Genomic DNA, 19,844 nt, shown 5'->3' with positions numbered 1-19,844 from the left:
AGAATAAAATAAATAACATTTTTTAAATAAAATATGAAAACAATTTTACTCACCTGGCTGACGCAGATGTGTGTGAGCGTCTAAAGACGACTTTGACATCGCTGATAACGAATTGCTGCCATATCCTGTAAAAAGAGTAAATAATAAAATATGTTTCACAAAATATATAATAAAAGAAAAATACATTTTAATGTAACGTAATGATAGATCTTAAATTAATATTAGTTACTGGTAATTAGTTACTGGTAGATTCGATTTTAAACAAAATCAGAAGACTAGTTTTAAATATTTATTTCTTAATTTAATATGTATATAACTTAGGTTTGCTATATAAACTTTAAGATATTTTTTGTGGCGTTTAAAAGAAAAACTACAAACTAATTTAAAAATTAAATTGATTGAGATGTTTTTCATTTCTCAGTAACAACGTTTCATATTAATATTTCCAGAATTATAAAATATTATTAACTATTAAATTACACTCAAAAAATAATACCGAAATAGCGTTGAGTTTTTGTATAGCAATTGAATCACAAAACAAATTGTTAAATAATTAACGGGACCACCTCATCAACGAGCCCGGGGCGATCGAATCTGTGTTGATAATATTGCCTATTTATTCCACACGGGACAACGCCGTAAGCAGAAGCCGAGATCAGCACAACAAAATAAGCCCTACTTCTTTATATTTATGTGCTAGTTTCGTGACTAAAAGATTTACAGAACAAGGATGGTAGTCTCTTTGATGCTCTCAATAGGATTTCACGCGTTGTTAGTGTTAGAGCAACATTGTGGAAACTTCTTTTGATTTCGGGTATATTTTTGATTCCATGTTCTACGCCTCTTTGATTTTCGGGGCTCTGGATGTGACGTTATTAGGGAATGTTTTGTTACCACCTTCTCAGATAAAATAGCTTGGATTGAAATAGTTTATAAAAATTTATAGTGATTAGAGATTGAAAATTACTAAATAAAGTCATTTTAATTGATTGTTTTCTCTTGTAATTCATTTCATGTCAATTCTTAAACAAAAACATGTAAATCAAATATTAATCTAAGTATATATACAGTATTGATGAAATTAAATGCGTTTAGCGACTCTACGATGTTAATTATTATTATCTATCTATTTATTTTTTTGATATTTTGAAAATATTTTGTTGTTTCTCATCATGTGTACAGCCAAATAGCAGCACTATCCCTAATGTTTACTCGCATCACTATCGCCGTCGGGATCAATCATCCGTAACCCGACTCTTACTTACTTCAAATATAACTATATTACAAATACATACATATAATAAAAGATTTCAGAGCGAATTTAATATAGCATTATAAATAATTTAAGCGATCGAAATAAAATAAATAGTTAATATTATTTTTAACTAATTTCATTGAAATTAACAATAAAATATCTAATTGATTGATTACGTAATAGCTAACTAAGGTCACCAGATTAGTAGGTAATTAATTCTTTAAAAGTATTTAATAATCTTTTAACAACTCGGTTACCTAAACCTCAAATTAACCTAAACCTCCCACTCAATTCCATTCCAAGATCAAAGGTTTATCACAACTATTGGGTGAAGGCGACAAACCGCTGCCCCTGCGGCCACTGTACTAGGGTACTACAAAGGGAAAATATTAAACCTCAAATACTTAATGAGCATATTACCATGCTAAAATAATTTTAATATATGGTATTCCATTTAATGATAAAAAATTGTCTTATTTTGTTACATATTATAAAAAAAGAATTAAGGTAGATCTTCTCACATACCTAATAAGAAAACGATTTTAAATTGATGGCGTGGTGTAGGGGCTTGAGTGTGTGATTGTTACGTGAAGGCTATGGGTTCGATCCCTAAGTGTATGAATTAATATTTTAATTTCTTGAATTCGAAAATTCGACGGTAAGTGGGAAAAAGAGTGTCTTAAGTGGTTCGCTCTGCCTACCTTTCTACATACGAGATACAGGCTGAAAATGAAAAAAAAAAGTCCCTATAAGAGCATAAGCTAAAAAAACAGAATTTGAAAGTGTCAATAACATCCTGATTTTCATTTTAAATTACAATCAGCCGTCTAATATTATACACTTAAAATACGTATAGCACTCTGTTCGCTCCACAGCACGCAAAACAATGGGGCGCTTATGGTTTCCCTCGCCTAAAGCGACTTTTCCTCTCCACTCTGTCTCTCTCCCACTCGCTGGTATACACGTGAAGAGGATGGGGAGCGGCGGGCAAATGCCATTCTCAGTTAATTTTCGAAGCCGCCGCTAGCTTCGTCTCCTTTCAGCGCACCCCGCTTTAAAATATCGAATTTTTTTAAGTCTTTCAAAATCTTTATTCACGTGGTAGAACACTTCTTTTTTATTCTTTTCCTTTTTTATTATTTATCATTGTTTTATGAAGTAACGGTTCAGAGATATAGAGGAATATTAGTCAACTATTTTTTTATTCATTGTGTACTAGTTAGACCTACCTCCAGCAGACATTTATTATATAACATAGCATTGTGATTGTGATTGATATATTTTTCATATTGTAAACTCATATTATATTATACTAGCGGACCCGGACGCGGCTACGCCTGCTTAAAATATAAGAATATAATTTCTATACAAATATAATTTCAATCTAGATGAAATGCTAAGTGACTATTATATTTATTTTCATAAGGATGAATATCTATATGACGCGGTAACGAACGCGGTCGCGTAGCGACGACGGTTCTTATTAACATGGCAGAATAAATTGCACGTCAAATTAGAAAGTATTTTAATTTATTAGTACATATGTGTAATGTAATATTATATAGCCTATAGCACTTCTGAAGAATGCAGCTTTCATACAAAACAAAAACAAAGCAAATCGGACCAGTAGATCCAGAGATCTTAGCGTTCAAACAAACAAACAAACAAACAAACAAACAAACAAACAAACAAACAAACAAACTCTTCCGCTTTATTATATTAGTATAGATTACTAACTAATATTAGAATCTTATTTTTTCAGCAGTTACTTGCTTGCTTTTTTCGTCAGTAAAACTATTTATAAACTAAGATATTACAGTAAACTCTAACAACACTAACTAAACTTAATTAAATTTAAACTGCAATTCTCCCATTATTATATAAATGAGTGTTATTAATTAACATGCCATAGTAAATTATCGAGGGCGTCACCTCACAAATCTCGCTTAAGGAATATTATTAGTTTAAATAAAGTCGTTCGTGCTTTATTTATAATTCATATCGAAATAGTCACAGGGGATGCGATATCAAAGGTCACTAGAGGGATTATTTAAATGGTCTTCGATAACCGATAAATAATATCCTTATTCGTCTTTAAACTTTACTAATTAACTCCAAGTTAACTGTAAATTAATCTTAATCTGTATTATTTGTTAAATTGTGTTTCTCCGTACTTTAATTTTCGTTCTTTAATTATTTTCGAGATTAATTCGTTCATATTTATTTATTATATTGCTCTAGTTGTTTATTTTTTTATGATAATTAATCATAAATATTAAATAAGTTGCTCTATATCAATAAATTTACCAACAACAACGTAGTTAATTATTTAACATAAACATAAAATAATTATGAACAATAATATTAAATGCGTTATCGAGCGTTTTAGTAATAGCGGCCACTGTAACAGCTCCCTGGGGTGAGGCTAAATCGTTTGTTACTATTGTCCGGGGGCATTAAGTCGTCACGGGCCGACGCGACGACGCGACGCGCATCTATGTTATACATATATATATATATATATATATATATATATATTCAACGATTATACCATCATGTTTGTTCGTCTATCGCCACCTCGAAATATTAATGACAGCCGAGGTTACGGGTTCAGTCATTTCCCTGGTGGAAAAGAATTGTAAGTAATGATAGGTTTTTTTTTTTATTTGTATTTTTTTTTATTTCATAGTCAAATTCTAAATAGAATAAATGTAAATTTCAAAAATAAATACAAAACCGAATTAAATATTAATTAATAAGTAATAAAAAAAGGCTTTTAACTATTTAATCTTATCGACTTTGATATTGACTTTTATAGTTGAACGCACATAATTGCATTTTTATGCTGTCCACCGTTGACCAGATCTGTTGAGTGGAGCCGTTCCTGGATATGACATCAAATCATTTTCATATTCATGCATTGTTAACAGTACTGAACATGTGTGCAAAATTTCAATTCCGTAGAATGAGAGGAAGTGCTTCTAATTTAGCTTGAAAGATTTGCCCTAAACAAGTTAAATAAACGCTACAAGCGTTTATTTAAAAAGAAACAGGTTAAAAAAAACTCTTTGTATTATTTGTCTCAAACAAATGCGAAACTACTCAGTATATCCTTAAAAACTAGAATACCTAGGTACTATTATTATTCATATTGTAATACAACTTGTATAATTTTAAAAATAACAATTTAGCTTCTCAAGCGAAGTCAAGATACCCGTACTCCCATCATGCGGACCGCATCAGCGAACCGTGCAAAGATAGTGCCTCCCTCGCCATGTATAGATGATAATCATCATATTGCATCACTTACTGAAATATTGTAAGTGTCAATCAAAGAATTAAGTTTGCATTGTCGTAGGTGGAACGGCGCGTGGCGGTCGCGCGCGTCTAACGCTCGATCGCTCGAATGCAACGTTTTAGCGCCCCTCTGTTTTGATTTCGAGGCGTAAAAAATGTATAGTAACGCAATAACTGTAAATAATAACATGCGATCGGATTTTTTTTTTTTTTGGTAAAAATTACTATAGAAGTTACATATTAATTGTATTGTAATTATTGTAGAAATTAACTCGTGTGTTGTTATTTATATAGAAATTGCAAATTAGATTGAGGTACTTTACTCAGTGAAACCAGTTAAGCTATAAAATATAATATTCTCTGAGGAAAAGTTGATCACCATATTAGACATTTCTTGCTATCATGTAGAAATCAAAGGTCTGGAGCATCTGTTCTTTATCTTTAGCCAGCTTTCGAACCGTAGGACCGATCCGTCCGTAGGAGTAACTTACTGTACCTGCGGTCAGAGTCACCTCCCACACTTAAAATGAGTCATGTTTCATACATAACGTTAAATGATTCCTATAAGACCAAGAGGGCGAAGCTGCACAGAAAATCTAGTGGTGGTGGTAAAATCTGGTGATAGTTTACACCTCTTCTTAAGAGACCAGTAGTAAATGGAAATGTCACGTCTGGAAGTCCACACAAACCAAGATATGATATAAATTTAATTCTTTGAAGTATTAATACACGATTTATGGGTGACATTATTTTTATAAATAAGTAAGCACCTTCTAAAACTCCAATGTGGTTCCGAGCTCAAATACTATAAAATACTAAAGACATCAGAGTAACTCAAAGCTAGAATTCTCTCTCTCTCTTTATTATTCAGTGATGTCAAATAATTATTCATATAATATAATTTATTTATCAATGTGTGTAAATAGGCACTATATATACTGGTAACAAAAAAATATAAAAGTATTAAATATTTAGACTAGTATTGTAAATTTTTTTAAAAGTAACAATATTCATGTCTATAATTTTGAATTGTGATCTAAAGAATATTTCATTTAAGAAGATAATATAACCCAAATTATCGAGACTAAGACGTCTACATAACAAAGTTATCTAATTTTAGAAAAGCCTACCTTGTGTACCCTGTGACGTTGCATGTGTAGACCACGAACTCTTGTATGATGCATCTGAAAAGAAAACATATTTTATATCTTGTCCAAAACCTAATCAAAATGTTCGTCTCTACAAAATCAGAAGAAATAAATATTATAAAAATAAAATAATATAATAATTATTCAAAATATTATAATGTTACAGAAATATAATATTTTTTGAAAACAACGAATAAAAAAAGACATAAAAGCTCGACTCGAGAAAACACTAACCAAAAACAATCTGGAATGAACAAAACCACCATCTGTCGATTTTTTTTTTAATTTATTTTGACGATATGCAATCTGGTTTATAATTAATTGTCATGTTTAATTAACGATATTGTAAATTCTGCTAAGCCCTTATTTTAAGTCATTAATATTCAGGTTTATACAATATAAACCTAAATATTAATAAAATATATAAGCAGTACTAGGAAATTAAGTTTAAAAACTAACTAAACGGTAATTATAACTACGGTAGGGTACTGGGACAGCATCTGTAAGCGAGGTGGTTGTCGCTTCGATTCTCTCAGGGAAATATCGGATAAAATAAAATTTTCGATGAGTTCTATCACTAAACACGTAATTAATCGAAATCAAAATTAATATTCGTGAACCTTCAGGTTATGCTATATTTATGGATCCTGCAATATGTGGAACAAACCGTGACACAGAAAAAACAAAGCTGAGCTTTGAGGTCCGTCGCTAAAAGCTCTTTTCTTTAAAATATCTTAACATCAGGTGCTTACTATATAGTAAGTAGAGTATCTAATTTTAATCGATTCCATGTAAATCAATAGCATTTAATAGCAATATCACTATTGATATCAACAAATAACAAATATTCTTAGTAAAAAAATACCTTTATATAAAGTTACTTATTTTTTCATGTGTAATTAGTTCTTATTGATTTGAAACTCTTGATATTTTAATTTTAGTAATCGTTCTATATTTAAAAAATATCTATACTATTAAAGTAACCCCATAATATCCAAACTGAAAATACTGCCCCTGGAATTTAGTTTGTAAGCCTAGTACATGAAACTTATTTATATATAGTTTTTACATATATGTTTAATTAAAATCTCAGTTTTCCTTTAGGGTGGTTTGTGAACCATGACCGAGCCCCGGTCAAAGGCCATGACTGAATATAATTGTTCTAGGGGAAGGTCTCTTGTCTTGCCTTTAGTCTTACCTATTAAAATAACAATATCTAGAACAAAACATAATATCTTAGTCTAACCTAGAGTTATTAGTTGTTGCTTATGTCACATTAATATTGTACAATTTTACAAACATTACGATAAAGTAAAAATATGTAATTTTTACTTTATCGTACAATCCACATTTTCTACATTTTGGTCCGAATCAATCTTAATTTCACAAATATCGTGTTCAGTTAGACACATAATGACGTAAGTTATAAAATAATATTTTTGAGAACAGATTTTAGAATGCGCTATTCTTTAAATGATTGCATAGTATATTATTTTTCAATTACATTGCTTATTTTGATAGTTGAATGATAGACGTGTCGTAAACAGTACCTGTCAATTATTTTTGCATAAGATCTAATTGACAAACGCGCCAATCTTTCGAACAATCTAATATGGATAACAGTTGACAAAACAGGATTAGTCTGGACATAGCGAATCTTATTGTTGGAAGATTGTCCAAAGTAAGAAAGAAAGAAAGAAAGAAAAGAATGAAAAGAACAAGAAAAAAGAAAAGAAAAAAGAAAGAAAAAAAGAAAGATTGAACAGAGTATAATCCTTAGCTCACTTTCAGAAAAAATAGAGAAGTATGTAGCAAATTAAATACTATCCTTTATAAAAATCCCATTCTTAAAGCAATAAAGAAACTTATCCCAATTATCAACAGCACCTGTGAGACTCGGTCTGAAGAGGATTCTGCAGATAATTTTCGAGTTAAGAAATGAAAATACTAATAAATAACAATTCATTTTCCCCGAGGGGGAATCGAACTCACAAGCGTCACGTTTACAGACACACGCTTATGCCACTGTGTTGCTACGGCCTCATCTTTAAAAGATTGTAATAATTGAGTAAAATTGACACTACCATATACTAGATTCATTTGCTAAAATAGAACCATTTAAAATTATTTGACAAGTTCAAACATATTCTGACAGTCTGAACCACAAAACTCTTCTTTACTTCTCGTGTTTGAAAGTGTGGTAAACAGAACGAATGATAAAGTGGGGAACGGAACGTGACGATAAGATACAGTATTAAAGGATTAAGGACGATGAAACCATTCCGCCACCAACTCGACACCCATATTTTTTTTGTTGAGGAACATGTAACTAGGCTCTCCTTTCACATTTATGGTTTTGATGGGATTGGGTATAATTGACATTACACTAGACGTTCTCTAAGAGCTACATATTTTCCTAAATATAGAACCGTCAAAAATAATTTAACAACCTCAAACATATCCTGACAATGTGGACAATCCACTAAAGAACATCTCTACTTGTGTTTGAAAGTGTGGTAAACATCACGACTGACAAAAGGGGACGTGACGACAAGAGACAGTGATTAAAGGATTGAGCACGATGAAGCTATTCCGCTACCATTATGCTCTTTGGAAGCGCTATAAGCCGAAAAGACGTTAAGTGGTGTCATTAAAGAAAGCGTTGTCGATGGGCCTATTAGGAGCTATTGTTACGCAATTAAGACATCTGTATTGGATGGTTTATGTTATAAGTTATGTTTTCATACTTTTGCTGTGTTTTGTTTGTGGTCATTAATATCTCAAGGCCAGCCGTGGCGCAGGCCTTGTGGCCTGGTTGAAGTACAACTTTATAACACGTTCTTTATGGCATTATCAGTACCTACAGAATTGATGATCATTCTCAATCATTTAGGGTAAAATAAAAATTGTAACCGAACCGAACGAATAATGAATTTTCCAAAGTTTTTGTATGTCTGTTTGTACATGTACCTATATCTTCTGAACGACTTTTTTGTTATGTAGCTATAATTGATTTTAAAGACTTCACACATGATGTAAAACTATAGTAGTCCAGCTAAATTATAAGATAAGAATGAGAATTTTCCATTGACATAACTAATTGAAGGTCTAGGACATCTTATCAACAACCATAACAGTCCAGATTAGCTATAAGAAATAATGAAATCTCGCATTAGTGGTAGGTATGTGTTTAATGATAGGTCCTTTCCTTTGATATAAAAAATTAAATATGTGGAAAATGTGATGAAGACCTACAGATGAGACAGCCTCGTTAAATTATAAGAAATAATAAATTGTCGCCTTAACAATAGTTGTTCAGTATACTGGGGCAAACAAATTATTTAACAAATAAAAAATATTGAAAATTTAAGCATAATAGGCGTTTTACTATAATAGCGATTATTATTAATTGATATTCACTCGTGGAAATAATTATGTTTAAAATTTTGTGGAAAGTGTTGGAAATTTCGTTGACTCGAATTTTGTGGAAAACGTAGAACGGAGTGTCTTGATTACTAGGTTCACTTTTCTAGCTACTTGCTGCAGGTTCTAATAACAACTGGTGGTATATGGAAGCGACACAGAGCTAGATCTACAGCTAGAGATAGAGATAGCTAGTGCTCCAAAGTCCACGTAGACGAAGTTGCGGACAGCCTTCGTGAAAGAAACTAAGAGATGAGGTGTAAAGGTTACAAAAATTATTAGTAAGAATATAAACTAAGAAATTCAAACTTAAAAGCTCCTAATTTCATGTTAGCATTCTTAGCGCTAGAACTATTAATAACATTAAACATTCTATTTACATAAATTAATAATTAATTTTACCAGTGAAATCTGTCAAATTGGATAGTGATATCCAATTTTTGATATTTCTCACAAACTATTAAGCTGCTGTATTTAATGGTATTATATATTTTTATAATGATTTTTATAGTTGCTTTCAAAATATTGCCAGAAATTATGATTGCAGTTCTAATTATGTAAATGATTGACATCCCTGTTTTTAAAATAAAACGTAGATACTTTTAAATAAATAATTTTACATAAAGTATTAAACGGAGACAAAATAATAAAAACATGTACCTACTTGCTAATATATTTTTTGCGGGTGCTGTCGTAGCTCTCGGTATGTTAATATGGAAGTAGCGTATTATTATTTTTTAATATTGAATTAAAAAAATCACGATTTTTTCTCATGAGCGGCATAGGTTCATATTTAATACTACGAAAGTTGTAAAAGAGAATTCCAACATTAAGAATGTTTATTTGTTTTTGTAAGGCATTGTAGTACTCGTATATTTGGGGCGTTAATACAAATTAAGTTTTTAAAGGTATAAACTGAGATATTTATGTAGACCACGGTCTCACGGTATAGACTAAAGCAAACACGTTTTTTCATTATTTCAAAATCCTATTTTACTAGAATTTATATGAGCACAGTTAGTCTCATTGACCGACTTTAAAAAAAGGAGGAGGTTCTTAATTTGTCGGATTTTTTTTATTTATATAGAACTCTAACTTTGCTATAAAAATAGCGAATTTTATGTACTGGAAAGTGTTTTGGAATTATTCTATTGTTCAGCTAAAATTAATTAATTTTGTGATAACAAAAGCTCAATCGATATCACCTAAATCCACATTGTTATAACATATTATTATCGATAATAGTTTAATAATTTGAGTTATTACAAATCCAAAATCGTACTTACGGATACTAACGCAAACAAAAAAACCTATCCTAAAACAACCCACAAACACCTCAAAAAACCACCACAATCACAAATAAAAATGATATATTCACCAGCGAACAGCATAGAGAAATTGGTAAATGTGCCCGACCGACTGAGGTAGTCGGCGGATCCCTTGATGTCAAGCATGGCGCGGCTAAAACGTCACCATCGTGTTGAGACGTGCGTCACACATGGCGCTACCGACACTCATAGCGCCACCACCGAAGATCCTAGCTGTCGTAGGCGGGGCTTCCCCTAACACCGCCCGGGCACGCCCCCAGCACCCTTGCTGCACGCCTCGCCAATAGCGAAACACTCCGGCTAATCTTTATCAGAGAAAAATAAACAGGGTGGGAGATAATGACGAGCTACGGCGGTGCTGGTAATCACCGAGCTTTGTGGGCCGCGACAGCCTGTTAGCGAGCTTATCCGACGATGGTTTGGCGAAAATTGAATGCTTTTGTGTCGCTTTCTGTTCTTTTTTTTTTTAGTCGCGATATTGCTCCTTGTGGCTGAGGAATATCTCGTCACGCTTATAGTTCCTTCATGAATTGGGTATCAGTTCCAGATTTAAACATGCTTCAAGGAAAGCTTCTTTTGTTTCTTTAAATATATTTCTTCAATATTTTTATAATTAAGGTTACAATAAATATATATTTTTTTCTTCAACATCAATTTATTATGAAACATGTAGGGGAGCAAGGGGCTGGTTGCAAGAATTTTTAGATTGTATTTTGAGACCTATTAGATAAAGGCTCTCCACTTCCCACTTTCCGCCGAATTCTGGAGGCATTGCGTGTTGAATGGCGAAACTTAACGCCACGCGTCGACATCAAAGCGAAGAAATGAAAATATTAAATATTTCTGTTCTTCGAGTGGGAATCGAACCCACCACCTGTCGCGTTTACGGTCACGCGCTAATGCCACTGCAATACAACTGAACTCTAGTGCAGAGATAATTGAAAAAGTGACAAAACCCCACATTTTTCGGTCTGTAGGTACAAGTAATTTTACTAAATAAAAGATAATTTTAAAATATTTCTGTATTTTTAGTTAGTTTATGTAGCTATTGAGGCTAGTTCACAATATCTGACAGCTACACAAAAGTATTGAATTTTAGAATTTTCAGGGGTTTCGGCCATTTGCTGACATATTGTTTTTATTCATTTTAATTCCGTCCTTTTTGTAGAGAGAGAGAACAATGACGGCGGTAGAATTGTATACGTTTTATTTTATTTTTTTATAAATTACGCCACTGGCCCCTATCTTCATGATTGTCCATATAATTGGTTGAATTTTAGACGTATTGTCCGCTTTTACCTTTTCGCGTACAAATGTGATTTTTGAATATTAATTTCGTTCTCATTGTTATCATTAATGAAGAGGTAATCAATGAGCGAACAATATGTTATTATTTTATATTCTTCTCTTTATTTTTAAATAATGTTTTTGTATAACATTTATGTATGTATACAAACTGATTAGTTTATTATATATCACGCTGTATCTTATTAACAGGATAGGTAGAGGGAACCTACTTTCCGCCGATTTTTTGAGGCATTGCGTGTTGATGGCGAAACTTAACGCCGCGCTTTGTCTTGTTACCAGAGCAAATATATGCAAATATTAATAAATAATAATTAATTTCAAATTTCGAAATAGAACCCACAACCGTCACGCTTGCGCCTACGGTATGACGGCTTCCGTCTATTATATATCTTTCTATATCGATATGTATTGAAAAATAAATATTTAAATTACTTATATATATATATATATATATATATATATATATATATATATAATCAAAAGGTCACTCACTCATTACGAAATATCAGAAACTACATGTGCTAGGAATCTCAAATTTTGCATAGGAGTTACTTATAGGATGTATGTGCTCGCTAAGACGGGAATTTGCAATATTCGACTTCTAAGGCGTTGTTTTTGGAGTCGCAAGTTTGTATGAAACTTCGTTACTACAAATGCTAGGAGTTTCAAATTTTGCATAGACGTCACTAGGACGTAGTCATGGAGACAGAAATGAATAATAACATAGTTCACGCGGGTGAAACCGCGAGCGAGCCGCTAGTCATATATATTATAGGTACTCATTTCTAATCTCGATAATGTTAGGAGATCATTGAACATGGAAATAATTCGTCAAGGGCCCCTCGATGTTAACCACATGTGTGTATGAGTAGGTACATTTCGGAACACCGTCACGTTCACAGTCAGCACACGCAGATAAGGTTACAAAACCTCGTAAACTTCAGGTCCCCTCACGGTGTTTGCGTGACGCTTAGTACGAAACATTATAACCCCTATACATATTTATTATGAATATGTGAAGGCCGTCTGTGACCGTAACCCGATGGTGGTGGGTTCGATCCCCACTCGAGGAATTGAATTATTATTTATTAATATTTTCAATTCTTCGCTCTGGCACTAAAACAAAAGCCCGGCTTTGAGTTTCGCCGCAATGCTTTAAAAATTCGGCGGAAAGTCGGGAACAGAGTGTTCAATGTTCCCTCTGCCTACGTATTAAATATATGAGTTAATGTTCCTTTTGATATAATAACTAATACATAAATAAAAGTAAAATAATCGGGAATCGAAGTGAAGAAAACTACCTACTAATACCTACAAGTCACGTATACGGCCATACATTTGATGTTAAAAAGATAAGTAAATGTTTTTTAAACAAAAATAACGTCAGTATTAGCACGAAAGACTTAAAATTAAAACAAAATTAAAAGTAAAATCTATGTAATCGATCAAAAGAAAGTAGGTATTGCGGAGTTGTATAAGATCTATAAAAAAAGTCAGCGACGGCATATATTTATCTTGTAAAGATCACCCACAGTTAAAAATATATCTCCAAAACAACATAAATTATTGATATTTTTTAAAAACGAACTATGCTTGATTTTTTAAGATTTTTGATAGAAATATAAGGCTATAAATGCTCTAATATACATAAAAAATACGAACGCAATTTAATTTATTTAATAAATAATCGCGTAGTTCAATGCTGAACGAATAGTGACATAGATAATATTCATGTACGATGTACTTACTTTCACTAGTAAAGATTTTACTAAGAGTTTTCTAAAGAATATCTACGACATTAAGAAAATAGTCAACAGACTGAAAAAAACATTTATTATTAACTATAACAAAGAAAATCATTTTAATAAAAATCCATCTCTGATCGTTTATTTTAGTTTCTGTCTTTCTATTATACCTATATAGAATTTACACTATTCTAGTTCTTTGTAAAGAAAATTGAATGAATGAATGATGAATATAAATTATTAGGTAATAATTTTTGAAAAACGCCTTTATTGCATAAAAACAATAGGCTTCAAGAGAGAAAAAAAGGTTTTCTTTTTTTTTAATATAATATTAATGATATATTTAAAATTACATTGTCAATTTTTCAGTAAAACATAACCGAAGACAAGAAAAGAAGTAGTTAAAAAAATCTAATAAAGCTTCAGTCGTTACAAAAAGGTTTAATATAGAGCTCTCCAAGGTTCAAAGGAGTCTCTGTGTGTGTGTGACACATCCACCAGTTTGTATGTGTGAGTGCCGGCATGATCGATGCAGTAGCGACGTTGCCGCGCCGCACACTTCCGTTGTGTTGCCGCTTCCAGAAAAGGTCGACATAAAAGGACGTAAATACAAATAAATAAATTGTGTATATATTTATATATGTAGATATCAACAGCTGATTACTTATAATGTTGTTATGTTCCGTGTAATCATATTCCAATTTTATATTTAACGTTAAAAGTATCTACTTAATAAATTGATACAAGGCAGCGTGGAATTATTTACACCTGAAAAAACGCATGAACGATTTTTTTCTATTTTATACTTTGTTAATATCCTCCAAAAAGGTTTTTTTATTACACCGTGCCTCCAGAGACTCCTGCATAGTTTGAGACCGCGAATAAGAACGTGCTTCGTCCACATCTTGCTACGCCACTACATTTAGTTAATATGTAACCAAAATTTAAATTATATTTATTTGTCAAACATTAAAGGATTCTTTGTAAATACTTGATATAATTTTATTTTATTCTTAATTTTTAACATTTCCGATATCTTAATACAAAAAATGGTAACAGAACTGTAGATAATTCTGAAACCAAAATTTTATTAAAAAAATAGGTAGGTGATAAAATCAGGTTTTTTTTTATTCGCGTTCAAAATTCAAAGATCCGGAGTACTTTATCTTATTTTTTTCTGTGTTTATACAAACACCAGAGCAAACAATTTAAAATATTAAATATTTAATTTCCTCGAGTGGGAATCGAACCCACAATAATACGATGAAACTAACTAAATACTATAGAGCTTGTTGCTAAAATTAATTTACATTACTATATATCCTAAGCTAATACTTAAAATGAAAAATCACGAAAAACACATAACAGCAATTATTGACATACTGGTTAAGGATTTTTATTTAACTGGTTATCGTTGTGGTGTATTTTTAAGAAATAAATATATACATAGATCGATAAATACATTACTCTCCTTAACGACACGCAGTCGCGTGAAAACAACTTGCAAGGGATATACATAGAAAATGCCCCAAGATCATCAGTGGAAAAGTCCAGAATATTATTGTCACAAATGAAAAATTTCATGCCGCCAAATTATTATTTAAAGAAAATGAACCAAAGCCTGCATTCCAAGTTGGACTTACGAGAAATTTTCATGAAACACTTTTTAAAATTCGGAAAACATCTATTAGAATGGGCAGATTTTTTTGATGTCCATAAATAAATTTAAAAAATTATTCTATATGAGTAATAAAAGAAATCTAGATATAAATCAGACACATAAAAAAATATCACTGCCTCGTATACGACGAAAAATATCGTCGGTCCCAAAAAGTACATGTTAAAAACGGGAGTTTACGGGAGAAGTACGGGAGCTATAGGGGAACAAAAGTTCATCTTGATCTTAAAGAATGAAATGAAAATTATAAGTATAGTTATAGTACAAATTTATAGTTTTATTTTATTTTTAAGAGCATGAAGAACCGTTATTCCGTCTTATCTTATTTTTTGCCTTTTTTTTTATACGTAGGGACCGACGATATATCTACTGATCCACTTACTGAAGTGGCTGAATTGAATATAGCTTTTGTGGAAACTGATGGCACGAACAACTAATGCACACTGCATGGCCTAGAACTCGATATTTTTATTTGTCATACATGTATGAATAAATAACAATTTGATTTGTTAATATTAAAATTATGTAAATGTTTCAAAGGTATCATTTAACTGATGATATTGTCTATTTTTGTATGGCTCAGATGATAGCTAAAAATATATTTGTTTGTAATTGATTACTTATCTACAGTGCTGCGCATACTTTGTTCTTTCTTTGTTTTTATTTTAATAATATCTAAAAATATATGTTAACTGACGGACAATACTTTTCTTATTTTATATGGTTAAGAAATTATTTGTCTTACTAATTAACATTATTTTGTCTCAACGTATTAATAATAATTTAAACTTTCGTACTCCACGCATTTTTGTCCCACGTAACCCTACCTTAAATTATATGCCTAGAACCAAAAAAAAAAGTATTTCAAATATAAAGTAATAGCCTTTACTGTGTCAATTAAATAACTAACAATTTAATATTTAAACTTGCAAGTGAAGGTGTTTTTTCTAAAAGAAATAAATATGTATTTCATATGTACAGAGTGTTAGAATATAATTTCATTCAGCCATCTTGTCATATTTGCTCATAACATTTACGTTTATATGTAGTTCGACAGATCGTTGCTTTATTCGTACTTAATTTAAAATTAATTCAGGCAGGCGGCGCACAGGAAATGAGCTTAGAACGTGGCGGGAGGGAGGGCTTAGGGAGGATGAAGTCGTCGTTTTGAATTAAGCTACGTTTTCATACGTTAACAGATCAGATTGGATGAAGAATTTACATCTTCTAAAATTTATATGTTTACAAAATTCTAATTGAATTCGAAATATTTTAATTGAAAATTTATAATTAAGTGCAGTGTTTGTAAATAAATAATTGTAAAATATCATTTCATAAATTATGCTTTCAATATGTGTATCTAAATATTTATAATATACGTTTTTGTTAACTAATAAGCCGACAAATATCCGTATGGTGTAAGCCGAGCTTTACATTTGTGTGAACACTCACACAAACGCGTAACAACGTAACGTAAGCGACGTGCATCCGTGGCTTGGTTCAAACCGGTTAATACTGCTTTTTCCCTACCGGCCTGAAGAGCAGCACATCTCTTATTTAACTTAACTTCACCTTGTACTGATAGGAACGTTACGTGTTTAAATCTTAATATTTTATTTTATTGTTAAATTAATTAAACGAGAAAGAAAAACTTGGTGATTGATACAAGATTAAAAAATGTATATGACCAGTGAAAAAAGACCTCTCTACCTTTCGGTGGTCACTCACACAAATGCAAAGCTTAGCTTACAATCCATGGACTGTACCTCATAATAATAAAATTTAATACTATAAACGTTGTTTAGGCGTATGTTGAATATTTTCATTTACAAATTTGAAAGGAAACAGCAAACTCAATTGACGTAACTCGATTCGCTTAAGAAAGCACAGACACATCTTCCAGTTATTTTATTTTATCCTTTAATATTGAATTTTAAATATTACGAACTAAAAAGGATGAACATTTTTTTTACGCCGGCAGGAAGGAATAAAAACAAATTTCTATTTATGATGTAATTATTTATAACACTGTACCTAAGACAATGAGGTGCAAGGGCAATGGGTTGTGGGTTCGATCCCCACTTGAGGAAATCAAATATTTAATATTTTCATTTCATCGCAAAGCGCGGCGTTGCATTTCGCCACACAACACGAAATCCCTCCGGAATTCGGGTGAAAATGGGGAGCGGAGAGTTTTAACACTCGCCTCCCTCTGCCTAGACTATGCTAGCATGCGGGATACAATATTTCTAGTTTGGTCGTTATCGATTCTGTCTACATAATCTTTGAAGTCTTCACCAGCTGTAATAAAAATAAGCAAAACACATAGCCGTAGCACAAAATTGTTTTAGGAATGTGGAAATTGCGCTGAACGTGTTTTAAAATCCATATTCCATAACGTGAAAAATGATTTGAATTGCGAAAATATTGTATACTATACTTATTTTTTTATTTTCTTTATACTTTTAAATATATATTGTTAACGTAATTTAAGTAATATATGATTTTAACGTAATATATGTTGTTAATGTAAACGTGATTTACATGGAAAATATGTAATTGCAAAAATAGGGCACAAATCACTTTGGGCCTTTACTATATAAATTCATAAAGTAATGTTTTTTTTTTCAGCTTCAAGCTCTATCCCGCAAATATCGTTGACGGCAGATGAAAGCCAGTGTTAAGACATTCCGACCCCCACTTTTTGCCGAATTTTTGAGGTGTTGAGTGGCGGAACTCTACACCGCGCTTTGCGAATAAATTAAAATATGAATAAATAATAATTAAATATAAAGTAATGTTTTTATTTAAAAAATTGCATACATTAACGATTTTAATACCGTTAAAAATAAAATATTATAGGTAAAAATGTAAAATACATACAAAAATATATCTATAATCTTTTACGCAATTTCCACAGTTCAATATATGTATAACATTTTATATAAATAATTACTTATACATACATATACGAAACGTTATTATAGAATAAATAATAGCAAAAAAAAAGGTATATTATTAGACACGACAGAAAGTTCTCCGAATTTAAAGTGGAATATTCCGCTGCTGGCAGACTACCGACAATAGAACGAGGGTCTTATTGAAAAACTTTGTAGATGCCCGCTTTAATTAGTTTGTTGGGGAGACGAGAAGCGCTGAAAACTCAAAGTAAAGGCAATTGCATATGTAGCTCTACATCGCTACGACATCATCTACGACAAGTACTATAAAAATATATATTACATATATGTATATGTACATTCATATTATTGACATAATTATACTTGTTCTAGTACATTAAGTGCATTTTGTGTTTAGGGTTCCGTACCTTTAAAGGTAAAAACGGAATCCTTATACGACTATTTTGTTGCCCGTCTCTCTGTCAAAACAAAAAAAAATCAAGCTTCTAAGTCAAGGCAAGCAAAAGATACGAGCATTCGCAAGAAATTCGTCACTTAGTGATTTTTTTCTTTATTTGTATTATGAAGAAAAAAATCTGAGACGTTAAAATTTATATATATTTCGTAAAAAATATTATAAATATTAATATTTGTAGTTTATTTCATACAATATGAATGTCCGCATATGCCCGCCTACGCCACGCCATGCAGACGCTACGACAGCTCTACGATTGATGTTCGTAGTACCTGTAGTTGCGTACAATAATAATAAAAATCTTTATTTATTTAATAAATATTACAACATTTTAGATGTATTTAACATACAATATAATTAAATTTTTACATATTTTATACAATGTCCACAAAATAACATGAAAATGCAAAAACATTCAGAAAATATTTATATGCATTTATACCTACTCTAAATATCTAAATATGACCTGTCTTTGGAAAGATGAATTAGTACGTCAATCACTTTACCTTTACTTCAAATGTGCTTCAAAAAGCAGTTAATTACTTCACTAAAACTAAAATCAACTATTTACTCGAACTTAAAGCTAAATAACTAAATACGTAGGTTTTTAATTTGTTAATATATGTACATAGATATTTACAATGAGTTTAATTAATAAGTAAAAATCAACTTCACGCTGTATCCCGCATGCAACATAGTAGTGCAGAGTCTATGAAATGAAAATATTAAGAAATAATAGTTCATACCATCGAATGGTGATAGAACCCATAACCATCGCGTTACAGTCACACTCTTGCGCCACTGCGCCACGACGGCCATAATTAATAATTATAAATAACATTTATAACTCAAAAATATCTATAAGACTACGTTTGCAATATCACTTAAGGTTAATACGAAACTCCTAAAATTAGGTCGTCGCTTGGACAATAGTCTCTTGCACCTACTACTGTTGGCTTCACCCGGATGTCGCTGTCTCCGTTCTCCACCACCATTTCCGTAAGGGGGAAAGGGAGGAAGTTTCCGAGTAACTACAATGGGCCTTTTGTATTCCACCGCTAATCCTGGCTGATAATGTGATTAAAACTACCTTTGCGGTCTCGTGAATGAGTTTTCTCTAGTTATAACCTCGCACTTTTATATTTAAGCAATATGGTTTTTTGTAGTACCTATTATTATGTTGAAATAAATAAATTAATATAAAATATGGATTTGTGTTTTAAGTTTCATCAAGGATAACAATAAAGTAATAGTGAAAAATTAAACATGTTCAATGCTCATATTTTT

At 31.4% G+C, this 19,844-nt stretch overlaps 1 protein-coding gene across 4 annotated transcripts in view; it reads right to left on the bottom strand.

The window, feature by feature from the left end:
• Window positions 1-19,844, bottom strand: part of Ets65A (DNA-binding protein D-ETS-3) — a 65,046-nt gene that overhangs the window by 23,031 nt on the left and 22,171 nt on the right. For all 4 annotated transcript variants that reach the window (XM_085206311.1, XM_085206312.1, XM_085206309.1 and 1 more), the window contains exons 4-5: window positions 5,683-5,736; window positions 54-125 (exon numbers count right to left, since the gene is read on the bottom strand). In XM_085206311.1, coding sequence (XP_085062437.1) covers window positions 54-125; window positions 5,683-5,736 — 126 coding nt within the window. The remainder of the gene's footprint in view (window positions 1-53; window positions 126-5,682; window positions 5,737-19,844) is intronic.

This window comes from Heliconius melpomene, chromosome 21 (assembly GCF_056956725.1).
Source record: "Heliconius melpomene rosina isolate 202511_hmr_F chromosome 21, ASM5695672v1, whole genome shotgun sequence".
Lineage (NCBI taxonomy): Eukaryota > Metazoa > Arthropoda > Insecta > Lepidoptera > Nymphalidae > Heliconius > Heliconius melpomene.
This window is presented reverse-complemented; position numbering and strand designations above follow the sequence as displayed.